Source organism: Nasonia vitripennis, chromosome 2, assembly GCF_009193385.2.
Source record: "Nasonia vitripennis strain AsymCx chromosome 2, Nvit_psr_1.1, whole genome shotgun sequence".
In the NCBI taxonomy this organism is placed as follows: Eukaryota; Metazoa; Arthropoda; class Insecta; order Hymenoptera; family Pteromalidae; genus Nasonia; species Nasonia vitripennis.
In genome coordinates this window covers 28,147,321-28,161,165 of record NC_045758.1, presented here as the reverse complement: position 1 = coordinate 28,161,165, position 13,845 = coordinate 28,147,321, and the positions used below count along the sequence as shown (strand labels likewise).

Below are 13,845 nucleotides of genomic sequence, written 5' to 3'. Positions count from 1 at the left end.
TAGCAATGTCTATACATTATCTAATTTTCATTTCTTTGTTTTATTTTGTGATTTTGTGAAATTTGACGATATTTCTATTTGAATACTCAAACATGCAGTGAAAGCATTCAATGACATTTGTTCGTTCGTTTAAAAATTGTCCGTTCTTCACGCAAAAAAAAAGCAGAACAAAAATAAAAACTAAAGTTATGCAAGTTCCGAATAATCTTGGCTAGAATACAAAAACAGTGTGTGTTTCGTGTATCGTGTGTACAATCGTGTATTATCTATGTATTCTCTCATCATTTTCTCTTTCTCTCTGCACCTGAAATGTTCACCCCGACATTTTCTAAGTTCTGTTTAGTAAATTTTTTTTCTTCGACAAAGCCCGCGGTTTTACTTGCTTGTGTTGTTGTATTCCGTATTTAATCTACTTCGCACGCTTGCACTCTGCATCTCTTGCTCTCAATCTAGAATTATCTTTATTATTTTTGTTATTCTTTGTCGCTTAAACTGTATGTGTATTTTATTATAGACACGTGGCGACCGATTGCAAGATAGATCGTTACAAAGAAATTTTTTTCTTTTATTAATAAAAGCACAAAAATTAGTGGAGTAAGAAATCTATATTTTTGTTACAATTGAAATTAAGCAGAAAATTATTATCGCAATAGATTTTTATTACAAAAAGTTTATTTTTAGAGTTTATAAATTATTGGTGATTTAATAACGGCACAAAATGATCAAAATTAAAGGAAACGAACAGTTTCATTTTCATTAAAACGTTGTACCTATAAGCGCCAATTCAGTTTGGCTTCTGATCTGTTTGATTAAGCAAGAATAGATAATATTTGACAATAATGCTATGAACAGTGATTTTGAATTTGATCTTCAAAATAATTAAAGGGAATTGTCTCCAGTCGCCATTTGCCATAAACAACGAACTTTTTAAGGATTTGCTGATTTCGCTTTCTTTTATTCTAACTCCACGAAAAATTTGCAGTTTCTGTTAAGTTTTTATTATCGTTATGTCCGCAACAGTCGTATGCGAGGTCATCTATATACTTAATACTACAATAAAAAAAAACAATAAAAAAGAATAGAGTCTGCTATACCGATGTAGAAATTCGTTCGTTTTTGTATAAAGAAATCGTTTTTCTATCTTAAGAAATCAAAAATAATTTTCAGCCTCATTTTCCCACAAGGATTGCTCAAACGTTTCTGTTCGAAACATAGCAACACTTGAGCAAGATGCGAAATGCGTTAGAAAATCTTTTACTTTAAGAACGTTTGTTTTATGAATTAGTTGATTCTCGAACTTATGCGAATGCGGAGTCAATGTGTCAGATGGTTTTATCCTTTTATCTCTTATAATCCTACATACGTAAATATCAGGCTTTTTTCTTTTATCTTATTTAATATCAAAAGGTTACCGAAGCCAATTTCGTGCGCGTTTTAATAATTTTTTTAATTTACAAATCACAAGCATGACTTTAATACTTTCGGAACATCGAATTTTGAGCTGTGCAAAAATCAGCGTTACAGCAACGAATTTGACTTCGGTATCTATAAAGCCTGTCGCAAAAATTTGATATTACAACGTTGACGTGTATTTCTAATTATCCTCACATATGATTGAAATTCATCATATTTCGCATGGATTCCGATTCCCTTGCCTAAAAATTATTTCTCGCAATAATGTTGGTATAGTTAAATTTATAACGAATAGAATCTCTGAATAATAAATAGCTTAAGCATACGCAAAATTTACATAACGCATGTAGAAAAAAAACATGTTAAAGCTCGTTGTAAGCTGAAATACACGCCGACGTACTTAATCCATGACGCCTAACAATCAAATGTGCAATACATAAACAACAAAAAAAGAAAATAGAATACATAAAGTAAAAATAAATACGAAACGACGTATTATTACTTAAAGCGCCAAGTTAGAAAAACCGTTTCAGCTTACGAGGATCTCACTAAATGCTTATTAAACATACCATTTACGCTTGTGACACGTATGCGCGATTTACTTTTTTTACAAATTATCTTTATTTTAATTAAATTTTCGTATACAAAGAGCGCATATGCCGTTGCGCATTTGACGGCCAAGGGGAGTATTTGTCGCCGCCGTTCGACGAGCCTTTATTTTTCTTATTTTATGAAACTACTGCGATTTTTATATGTAACGAATAACTAATTCGAAACAACGATACATAAAAATATTAGTCCGTTTTCTTAAGCAAATACAGGTCGCAATAGCTTGCACGTCTGTGCAATGGATCTCGCCAACGAGAGAGAAAATGCCGCGATTTATTTTACCAATTATTCAAAAAGATATAAAATGTTGTCTCTTTTGTACATGATGAACTGATAAAATGAAAAAAGTGTTTTAAAATCTGATTGTAAAACGAGTGCGCGCATTAACTTGATCCAAATGCTTGTCGTCGAACGTGCGTTCTCAAATGTGTTCGTGTCGCTTTTCCTTTTTTATTAGGCCTTCAGTGGTCCTCGCTGAATTGGAAAATTTATCCTTTCGTTTCGTCTTTGCTTCACCGAGGTACCGGTTCAAATGCCAACCATGATCTTGGGAACCCTAAATCTACTAACGCTATAGTAATTACGACGCACGCCATCTCGCAAGTTATCTTGCCGCATTTACATCTTTCCTTAAGGCGGCACTCTGGCGAGATACTGATTTTTTTGCCAGTTTAGTCTGGAACACATACAAGTTTTATTTAAGTGATTATAAGAAATCGCCAGAGTCGCCCCTTTAATTTTTATTTATGTATTTACCTTAGCGCATCGGCCGACATATAAATTGAGTTTTTATTAACTCGTGTTGATACAACGAAGAAAACAGCAGTGCAAGAGCATTTGTGATTCTGCGAGTGAGAGGACTAACAAAAGTGCGATTCGTACTCTTTAACATTTTTTTTTTCATCTGTATAAACTTTTGACCGCTCACGTCACAAGAATCGCAAACGTCAAACCGCACATCGATATACTTTCTTCCTTTAAAACAGTTTGAATATGCAACACCAAAATTCAAAAAGGAAAAATGAAACGCGACCAATATTTTGGTTATGTTTCTCGACTTTTCTTTCTTTTATGCGTCATTGTTTGTATGCGTCAACGACATCGGTAGCATCGTAACTCTATTCAGGTAAATTCGCGTCATTTATCAATGGCTCATACTCACGCAAGTATTTCGACTCAAACACACAATGCTCACTCACTCTCGTCGCTCTAACAATTCCTACGTATTTATCGCGCTATTTTAAACTGTCCTTAGCTTATAAATGTTGTATTTTCTTTGCTTAAATCTTAAAATCGCGGTGTTTGTCTTCAGCGACGACTTAAACAATATTGTATAGGGTTTCCTTATCAATTAAGAGACATATAAGATACCTTAACATATTAATTTTAAACGCTATGCATAAACTACTACGCACTAACTCCTAAGTGTGTTTTACTTAAACTCGTACATTTTTGCCTTCCTCTTTCGTAAAGAATCAACGACAATTGGTCGTCACAAACAAGTGTGCAATCTTTTGCATTTCCATTGTTAATAAAAGTTCGAAGTATATTTTTCACTTAGTTTGTGTATTTCTTGAAAAAACTCAGATTATGCCTCTACGTGATAGTAAACTGGCAATTATTACAACGCTCAAAGTCAGTAAAAGGATGCACAAAGAAAGGAAAAAAAAAACAAATCAAATGTAAAGTGTCGTAAATAGCATATGAACAGAGGCTTCGCTCTCACTCTCACATTCTCGCTTTTACACTCGTGATTTTGAGTCAGTCGGTCGCACTATCCGTTATAACACCTACGAAGGAACAAAAGCCACGGACTCCATTATTTGGCACAGATTATACGTTTAAATGAAATTTTCACATCGCCCACCGCCGCTTCACGAGAACGAAAGTAAGAACAAAAACGACATAGTGGGTGCCCCTTTTTTACCGAAATCGAAGAAAGAGCGATGCAGATCCGACTTACATTCCGAACGTCTTTTCGCAAAATATGAAAAAACGCGTATAAAAACTTACAAATCATCCCTCTTTCTTCTTTCCAGCTTCGCCTTTACAATTTTGTATGTATTTCGTCCAAGTGCTAATTCTTTGTCTCTCTCTCTCTCTCTCTCTCTCTCTCTCTCTCTCTCTCTCTCTCTCTCTCTCTCTCTCTCTCTCTCTGTATACTTTATTATTTTGCACGCACATAACTTTATGTTTATAACAATGTAAGAAAAACATGGATGTACGCTTGCCACGGGTTTTTCATATTTATACGTACATGTGTATAAACTTATTCGAACCCGTAAGCGTGTACGTGCACGTTACCACTTTCTTAACTTACTAGAATCATCGTGGTGGTACTGTTTTAAAGTTTTAAGCCTAAGCTTATACTTTAAATGAAAAAAAAAGTAATTCTACATAATCTACGCATTCCTCGCTATTGTTCTCTTTCGACCATCCTTGCTTTCTTTATCCTCAATTTTATTTTCTCTTTACTTATCAAAACGCTTAATCTCGCGCAGAGAAACTTAAAAAAATCAGTAATATTTACAAGGAAGAACATAGAAAACCGTACTGAGGAAAAAAGTAAAATAAAATGACGAGAGTGTAGGAAATCTAAATGCGCTTATGCGATGCGAATGCTATTCTAAAACGTACTGCAAATGCGTTTTTCTTCTGCTGCACAGTATTTTCCATCGTGTAATGAAAGAAACAAAATGTGATTATTTTGCACAATAATTTTAAAAATCATGCGCCACAAATTCTACATTTGGTTTGTTCATTTCAAAATATAGTTACTTCATCACATTGAAATTTCCAGTAGCTAGAATAAAATTCGCGCGCAAAACTCATTGCTTATACGAAGTGGGAATCTTTAAGAGTCACCAAAGATAATCTTATTCGTCTTTTGAACAATTTGAACATCGTGGTCCAAGCACTCGAATGAAACACAAAGTCTCTCATCAGGCTAACGACTCGTCAAACGAAAGCAGCCAAAGCAAGAACGGTCGAGAAAGCTCAAGGGCGATTATCCAGACGAGCGCAGTCCGTGAAAGAGACTCAGAGTGCGCGTCGCGACTTGACGCTATCGTCGCGGCGGCGGTGAGGCCAGGGGTGACGCTGACGATGACTCATTCGGTACCGGAGCTAGTGCTGCTTGGAGCGCGGGGCGACGGATCACGAGTGCTTGACGACGATAACCCCGGGTCGCTGCTGCGTCTGTTGCGTAGCCTGCACAGACGCTGTCGCGCCGGCGGTCGTCGCGGAGTTCGAGCTTGTCGACGACGTGGTGGTGGATTGTTGCTGCTGCTGCTGCTGCGGCGGCGCCGTCGTTGTCTTATGGAACAGGAGGAAGTCGTTGACGTCCGCATGAAGAATCCGCTGCTTTTTAACGACGGTCGACCCGCTGGGCTTGTTTGTCAATGCCAGGGGTACGTCCTGGGCAGGCTCGTCGCTGAACAAGTGGTCACCCTCGAGGTGACGGATCGCCTCGACTATCGTCTCGAGGTTCTGGCGCGACGTGTTGGCCAGGTAGAGCCGCGTCTGCGGCGTTCCGTCGTCCAGTGAATTCGACGGCGATGGCAACCTGCGTTACACCGGGGTAAAGATCGTTAATAAAGAAAAAACAGCCAACTGAGCGGATTCGCACCGCAAAATAGAACTTCGACTCACCTTTCGACCTCGACCTTAGGCTCAGCCTTGATAGCAGCTTCCAAAACGCTGGGCAGCCTCTGCTGCTGACTGCTGTCGAGATCGGGGGAGAAAGGTCTCGAGGGGCTTGCCGTAATGAACTGCGCCGCCGACGTCCCCTTAAAATCGGCAGCTCCGACAACGGCAGCAGCGCTGACCACCGGTAGACTCGTGGTGTAGGCAACGGTCCCGGGGCTGAACGAGCCGGAACTCGTTTGATCGTCGAGCGCCGACGCGAAGACCTGGACACCGGTGAAACCCACGACCTTCGGGCTGTTCGGCCGCGACTCGATCTGAAGGAGCTCGTCAACGCTGACCTCCTTGATTGAATCGCCACCGTTGCTGGGGACGATTACCTCGCAACCGGGCTGGGGCGAGAGCGGCGGCGTATTCGAGTCGGCGTTGCTCGTCTCCACCGTCTGCGTCGAGCCCACCGTCGGCACCGACACTACCGAAACTAGCTGCAGCTCTTCGGGCATGCTGCTGTCCTCGACGAGCGGCGGTATGATGTTGTTCGTGTGCTCGATCACCTGGGGAATTTTTTTAGAGAAACGTTCTATAGTACGAAGATAAGTACTCGACTAAATTATTGGAATTCAAAAGAATGTATACGATACCTCGTGGGGTTGATAAGTCATGATCTGCTCCTCTCGGAAGCGTTCGGGATAAATCTGTTGGTTCTGAATGGCGCGCATCTCCTTCTCGAGGTGGGCCCTGGCGAGGCGTTCCCTTTCGAGCTGTCGCTTGAGCTCGGCCACCTCGTTGCTCGCGACCGAGGCGTGACCATCAGCCGATACAGTTATCACCGACAACGGCTCCGGAGACATACTGCCCAGGCCTTCGTCGCCACTTTCGCTCACGTGCACCGGGAGACTCACCACCACACCTGGAAAGAACAATTTTCACGTTAAACATACAACTTTCTCCCGAGTCGTAAATCACACTCGACGCGTCGAATCGTCGTAATCGCGAAAAATCCCGATAGACTCCACCCACGCAGTCGCTTTCGCAATCTCCGTACTGCAGCCGACATAATACCTTGGCACACACGCATTATGCAGCGCGAGCGATTAAACGCGAGCAACTGGCGGCGGCGCCAGTGAAGGAAGCAGTAAAGTGCGCAGGAGCGTAACATAATTTTCTGGGAACAAAAACAAAAGTCATAGCTAAGCTCGAGCGTACGCGATAAATTTCGCGGATAAGCATCGACACGTACAGAGAGGGCCGCCGTGTAATGGCGAAAAACGAGGCCCGCGGTGCTGCACCGGGAAGGATATGTGTATGAGCTCGGCAGGAAGCGATTTCGTTTTCGGGAGTCGGATGTTGCCGCGGCTTCTATGTCGTCGTTCATCTTGTACTGCACGTGTTGGCGTTGCTTTGGATAAGATCGAGCTGTATGCTATAGGTGTACTTATATACCGGGTTTACTATACTTTCACCCCCAATCTCCTCGTATCGTATCCGAGATCCACCTGGAAATTCTGATTCCATTCATCGTCCTCCTGAACAATAAAATAACCGCAGAGAACCGCAAGCACGCGCGCATTACGCGAGCAATCGCGGCGATATCCTTCTCACCGCCGGCGGGAAAGCTCAATTACGGGCGATCGTCGAAAAATAAACGAAAGATCAGCAGCATCGATTTCCCATAAAGATAAGAGCGCCTTCCGAGCGCGAGAGGGATCCCGTTCGAATAACCGTCATCGCACTCCGTTAAATCGGAAAAATTAAGCGCCGAAGATAAGGGCCGCACGTGTGCCGCCGCCTGTGTGTTTTTGATTTCATATATTTTCATAATGCGAATCGGTAGCGCACGAGCGAGCCACCCACTAAAAAGGAGTCTGACGCGTTGCTTTGCTTCCCGGGGGCGTAATTTTAATTTCGCAGGCGGCGTTATGCTGCATGAATCACCGCGCCGCGAAAAGTCGTGGGTAATTGTCGTTGCGATAAGAATCTCTCTCTCTCTCTCTCTCACTCTCTCTCTCTCTCTCTCTCTCTCTCTCTCTCTCTCTCTCTCTCTCTCTCTCTCTCTCGGCGGAACGAACGCGCCACCCCCGTCGTGTGCTGTATCGCCGCTGGCCGGTCTGTGTAAATAAAAATAGAAAGAGAGAATGGTTCGAAGCGATGATTTTCTTTTGATTGTGTAATGGCCCCTTGCTGCTTCCTTATTACCTCTATTTTACTGTATATAGTGACTTTATTTGAACTTGTTTACACAGATATTCATTTTTGTTTTAAACATCTCGTTATACTATTTGAGTTTATACTCGAGGGTCCCGTTGAAAAGAGTACACACTTCTGATGAGTACTTAAATTTTCCTCAAGCGCGCTGGCTTCAATTTGCACACTGCCTTCGATTAATCGATAATTCAGGTAATTGAGTGCTGGCGCACGCGAGCGCAACGAGGGAGAAAAAAAAGTTCCGCTAAATTAATCGTAATAAGCGTACGCTCGCTGTTGTTAATTGCTTCTTCAAATATTCGCCGGGTCAGTTCCGCGTAATGCATCGAAATTACGAGCTGCTCTGATAACGTAGTTCTCTTTCTCCTCGGCTCATTTGAGTTTTTAATTTTTTCTTTCTTTAGCTCACGAGCACTTTTCGTGCATGTGTGACTAGCGTTTCGTCGAGATTTCTCGGAAGTAGCGGGTGTTTGGAATTTTTTTTCGTCCTGAATAAAACTCTGTATAGGAGTCTACGATTTTCATGTTCACACGCCGCTATAATCTGGCAAATCTTTTTTCTTCGTGAACTCGAAGTTTATATTTTAACACGATCAAAGCGACGAACGTTTTCAAGCAGCGAAAAAATAAAAATATATGGATCTTCGAATAATCAATAAAAAGAACTTGCGAAAAATAAATCCCAAATATTTGTTAACCCCGATGTAAATGAATCGTAAATTTCCTTTGAAGCCATCCTAAAGGTACAAATCCGAGCTTCGGACTGCGGAGTATCCCCACAAATCTCCCTTTGCTCTCGCGCGTTATTCCATTTCCTCCCCTTCTATACACTTCGCTCTCTCTCTCTCTCTCTCTCTCTCTCTCTCTCTCTCTCTCACACACACACACACACACACACACTCGACGCATTTGCAGCTAAGCATCGCGCTATAACGCACGAAATTCGCGCGCGCGAAATTGGCCCGCGCGCGAGCGCGAAATTCATTCCGGATTCTGCGTACGGAGAGCAATTTGTCAAAACGACCACTGGCCGGACGGAAGAACGAGCCAAGGGACGAGCCGCTGATCATTAAGTGTCATTAGTCGGGATACAGAATCGCAACGAAGAGGGAGTGGATCGGTGGAATTAAAAGTGTCGATGAGCCAGTTCGAAATTACGGTTACGAGAGATCGAGGTGGTGGTCCGGATGATGATGCGGTCGGGTGTATTATCGCGTATCCTGTACTTTGGGATTCGATTATTTCGATGGTTGCGCAGCCGTGGGATTTTTGAAGAGAGGAATCTGGGATTGAGTCTGCGGAGTAATTTTCCCTTCGGTTCTGCCAGGGAGACTTTGGAATTGAGTAATTATAATACAGATATTTTTAGTTTTGGAATCGAGACTAACCTTGGTTATCGCATTTACGCTTCTTCGTCGGCACTTCGCCGCCTTCGTGTTGATCTACCAGTCTTTTCAATTGTAGGTTCTGTGACAGCAGTTGAGTTTTCTGCTGCTCGAGTTGATAGATGTATTCGGCAGTCTGCTGGAGTATCGCAGCCTGAAACAGATGAAACGGACACCATTAGTCGTATTCCAATAATATGTGTACTAAAAATATCAGAGTCATCCATCCGAAACGAGCAATTTTCCTGCGCAGCGCGTATATCAAAAGACAAGCGACAAACCCCAAAGATTCCAATCCCTCGGCATATTCAACGCTTCGGCGAACTCCGACATCTTCCAAACCAAACTCAAGCCCGCAGAGGAGCCGAGCAGCCATCAAAAGCACACGAGAGGGTAAAGCGCGCGCGTCGCCGCGTCTACAGCCACTTTCGCATACCAGTAGGCTATCGCGGACGTGCGCGCCATGTGTGCAGCGCTGCGGTGAGCTGCCCGGAGAGAGAGATTCGCTAAGCTAACCACCGCTGCTGTGAACCTCTCGCGGTGTATAAACACGAGGATGACGGCTTCTAGCCGATATATCTCTTTTCCGACGTGTAGGACGTATTGAGTTGCCGCATGAAGGAGGCTTTTGATTGCGCGAGCTTTTTCCTTTGCTCGTCCGATCGTATCGTCGTCGAAAAATTGGCGTGTGGTCGCGTTGGAATACGAAGGTATACGGTCTTCTCGACCTTACGCGATTCTAGTAGGCTGCATGGGTTTGATAAACAGCTGGGTATCGATTACGCAGGTTGACCGATTTTAATTTTTGAGAGGGTTACAAAAGGGAATCAGCGCACAACAACACCTGCGCACCGCAACCAGATTTCCCCGAACCTCTGCACAAAAGAAGCAACGAGAGCCCACTGACTCTCTCATCCTCCAAAAACATAATATCTCTTCCCGGTATCGAAAAGCGAAGCTTCCTCCCGATAAAAATCAAAACCGTCTCGCGTGTCTCCTCTTTCTCAAAAACACTGGACTCTCCGTTATCCCCCTCACGGTCGCATATTGTAAACAAGAATGACCTCGGAAAAAGAGACGAGAAAAGAGATCCACCAGCGTGAGTGCAAAACAAAGCCTCAGGGCTAATTGATACGAGTATAGGCTCTCGTCACACATATCCACGAGAGAGAGAGAGAGAGAGAGAGAGAGAGAGAGAGAGAGAGAGAGAGAGAGAGAGAGAGAGAGAGAGAGAGAGAGAGAGAGAGAGAGAGAGAGAGAGAGAGAGAGAGAGAGAGAGAGAGGAGAACGTCTCCCGCGTGTGCACATTACGAAAGACAGAAGCGCAGTCGGTGCGCACCTGCCGGCAGGTGGTCGGCGAACAGGTGCCGCCGCCGAATATATGTGTACACCGGAGGGAGGAAAGTAAGAGGAAGAGAGCTTCGAGAGAGCTGGGCTTTATTTACCTTTTTATCCCGCGGGTTTTAGAGAGGAAGGCTTCCTCTTTTTTATTTTTCTTCTGCTACTCAACTCTTGCTCTCGGTGTTTACGCGCGCTCTCGCTTTTTTTCGCATTGCGCGGTACAAGAGGATTTCGGGGACGATGCGAAGTGTCGCATTATTCGATGCGTTGTACTTGCTGATGTGAATTGGTAATCACGAAGACCGTGTGAACAAAAATCGAAAGTGAGTGTGGATATAGGACTACCGAGTTGAGCATTCTTGTGGTTTACCGTTTGGGGGAAAAGCGCGAGATTCTGGCGACTGTCTTCGATCGTGATTCATTTGTGCATCGTTGATTCCGTTTTTTAAGAAAAATCGCAAACTCCTCCGAAAGACACTATTTTCTCGAAGGAAGCATAAACCCAAATCCAAGGTCTCGTAATTATCAAGCTAAAAAAAGAAGCCTCCAACACTTCCAGTTCCTTACCAATTTTTGAACAAAAAAAAAACATAATAACCCTGTCATTACTATCCAGTCCAGCTCGTTGTTCTACACCGTGTATAATTTTCGCAGCTCTCGAAAATTCGGGTCCCGGCTCGCACACATCACGTAAACGATAAACCTTCTCTCGTGTACATAATACATACTAGCTGCAGCACCTGAGTCGAGTCGAGTAATTGCTTAGGCAAGTTCAATTGGGCGTAATGAGTTTGTCTCACGTGCCGACTGTCACGCGATGCGTAAAAGTGCGCGAGGTATAGCTTATACGTATAGACGCGCGTAATATGAAAATTGTTGGCCCTAAAGCGAAAAGCCATTTGTTTTATGAAAAAATCGATCGACTTTATGACGTAATTGCCAAGGCTGAATCACGACGGCTTGTTCCAAGGAAGTGGAGTTAATAACAAGTTATAAGCGTGGAAGTAGTCGATAAGTGTTTCGGGAATGAATTTTAAGATAACGCGTAGCTTCGAATAACTTTGGTTAGTTTTCCTCGCGAGCTTCGGGAAAGTTGGCTAAATTAAGAATATGATAATTGATTTTAATATTTCCGTTTAAATCGGACAAATAACCGACCCCTGAACCTCGATAAGGAAATGGCGTCATTTGTTTATTAGTTAATTTTATAAATCGAGACGATACGTTTCCTTGATCGGAGTATATAAGGAAATTTTCATTCACGTATAGGTGTGCAGTGAACGATACTCCGCCCTGAGAGAAGAGTACTCTTGGTAAATCGAAATTCTAATTTCGAGAAAGTTATTCAAAATGGTGCCGAACGGAAGTACATACATGGAGGGGCAGACAAAGATGGCAAACGATGATGACGTGAGTTAATAAACTTAAACAAATATATACGATATGAAAATCTATATAGCTGAAATTAAATTTAATTTCAGAGGGTCGAGCCAGGGAACGAAGTATATGATGAAGATAGTGTCAAAAAATACAAAATGACCACTGACCCTAATTATAAGCATCAATTGTTACCAAAATTCGCAATAGCATTAGCAATTTTACACGTTGGCGCACTTTACGGATTATATTTGACCGTCACCTTTAGACTAAAATTACTAACTTTTATATGGGGTAATTTTATACATTACTCAATAATTTCACGATAAACAATTTGGACACATACTTTAAGGACAAATGTTTGATTTAAGGATGCATAATGGGCCTTGCAGGCGCAGAAGGTATTGTTTTAGGATCTCATCGCGGATTCTCGCACAATTCATTTAAACTAACCACTTTCGGTCAAGTCTTGGTTATTATTCTCCAAACTATATCAGGACAGGTATGTACGATGAATCAAATCAATTTTTGGACTAAATTCATAGATAAATTGCAAAAAAGGAACATTTAATTTCAGTACCACATTCATTGGTGGGTACGGGATCACAGATTGCACCATAAATTCGTAGATACTGATGCTGATCCCTACAACGCTAGAAGAGGCTTTTTCTTCTCTCACGTCGGATGGATGATGATGAAAAAGCATCCGTTGGTACTCGAAAAAGGAGCCACTATAGACATGTCAGATATAGAGTCTAATAAGCTAATTATGTTTCAGAAGAAGTAAGAAGTAATCTCCACGTAACTTGCTGTGAGTAAATTAAACCTGAGACTAAATGATACACAATTTTCAGGTACTTTATCCCAATATTTTTCTTGTTCAACATTATACTTCCGGTGGCAGTACCCGTTTATTTTTGGAATGAAAATATCTGGACTTCTTTCTTCACGGTATTTGTCTACCGATACGTACACACACTCAATGCAACGTGGTGCATTAATTCAATTGCACATATGTATGGAACTAAGCCGTTTGACATGTAAGCAACATCTCTTTAATCATTTGATATTTTTAGTTCAATAATGCATGATGGTATACAATTAAAATTGCAGGAGAATTACGGCAAATCAGTCGCAATTTGCTCACATTGTTACGTTTGGCGATGGCTGGCACAACTACCACCACATCTTTCCCTGGGACCATGCGATGGATGAATTTGGATTCTCAACAGGGTTTTCAACAAGAGTATTACGACTCCTGGCTCGAATGGGAGTAGCTTACGATTTAAGAAAGCCGAGTCCTGAACTCATATACAAACACAGCCAACGGCATGGTGATGGCACTATAACCCCAGAGGATTGCGGCATTAAAACAAAATAATTCATACAAAAACATTTTTGTATCTTTTTTGTAATAAGTAAAATAAATAGAAAATACTTGTGTTCAACTATGAACAAAAAATAACCGAGAACTAAATATTATTTTATAAATATCCTTATATTATAAAAACAAGTTGAACTTTCTATCTAACGAAGGCTAAATATCTTCTAAAAATAATTTGGACGTCAATGAATTGATGGAAATTTAAAATATAATTATTTCATAAATAAGACAGATAAATAATTATCGAATTTACATTTTTTAACGCCTTCTTATATTACCATACAATGGTCATGCGCCGATTTTCCTCGACCCCTACTATTCGATTGAGTGAGTATATAAAAGAAAGCAAATGAACATCATTAACTGACTTAAATCCAGTTGATCTTCGTAATTTCAAAATTCAAAGATGTCTCAGACCGGTATCGAAGAAGTTTTGGAAGATTTGTTTAAATCTTATGAAAGTTGCAAAAGTACACTTATTGAGGA

General features: G+C 41.7%; 2 protein-coding genes across 2 annotated transcripts in view; one reads left to right on the top strand and one right to left on the bottom strand.

Moving 5' to 3' along the window:
• Positions 1–2,010: 2,010 nt before the first annotated feature.
• LOC100679356 overlaps positions 2,011–13,845 on the bottom strand; it is a 218,697-nt gene continuing 206,862 nt past the window's right edge. Inside the window, exons 3-6 of the mRNA XM_003425814.5 lie at positions 9,261–9,411; positions 6,309–6,577; positions 5,674–6,221; positions 2,011–5,587 (exon numbers count right to left, since the gene is read on the bottom strand). Of these exons, the coding sequence (XP_003425862.1) occupies positions 5,179–5,587; positions 5,674–6,221; positions 6,309–6,577; positions 9,261–9,411 (1,377 nt within the window). The 3' untranslated portion in view covers positions 2,011–5,178. The remainder of the gene's footprint in view (positions 5,588–5,673; positions 6,222–6,308; positions 6,578–9,260; positions 9,412–13,845) is intronic.
• Positions 12,276–13,440, top strand: LOC116416379 ((11Z)-hexadec-11-enoyl-CoA conjugase-like). Its single transcript, XM_031924608.2, has 3 exons — positions 12,276–12,477; positions 12,553–13,015; positions 13,089–13,440. The coding sequence occupies exons 1-2, from the start codon at positions 12,355–12,357 to the stop codon at positions 12,760–12,762; spliced, it is 333 nt and encodes a 110-aa protein (XP_031780468.1). The 5' UTR covers positions 12,276–12,354; the 3' UTR covers positions 12,763–13,015; positions 13,089–13,440.

Bases quoted from the DNA above. Each gene is read 5' to 3' on its own strand.
- LOC116416379 (XM_031924608.2), top strand. From the start codon at position 12,355: ATGGGCCTTGCAGGCGCAGAAGGTATTGTTTTAGGATCTCATCGCGGA. The intron at 12,478-12,552 runs GTATGTACGATG...ATTTAATTTCAG, and splicing joins TCCAAACTATATCAGGACAG to TACCACATTCATTGGTGGGT.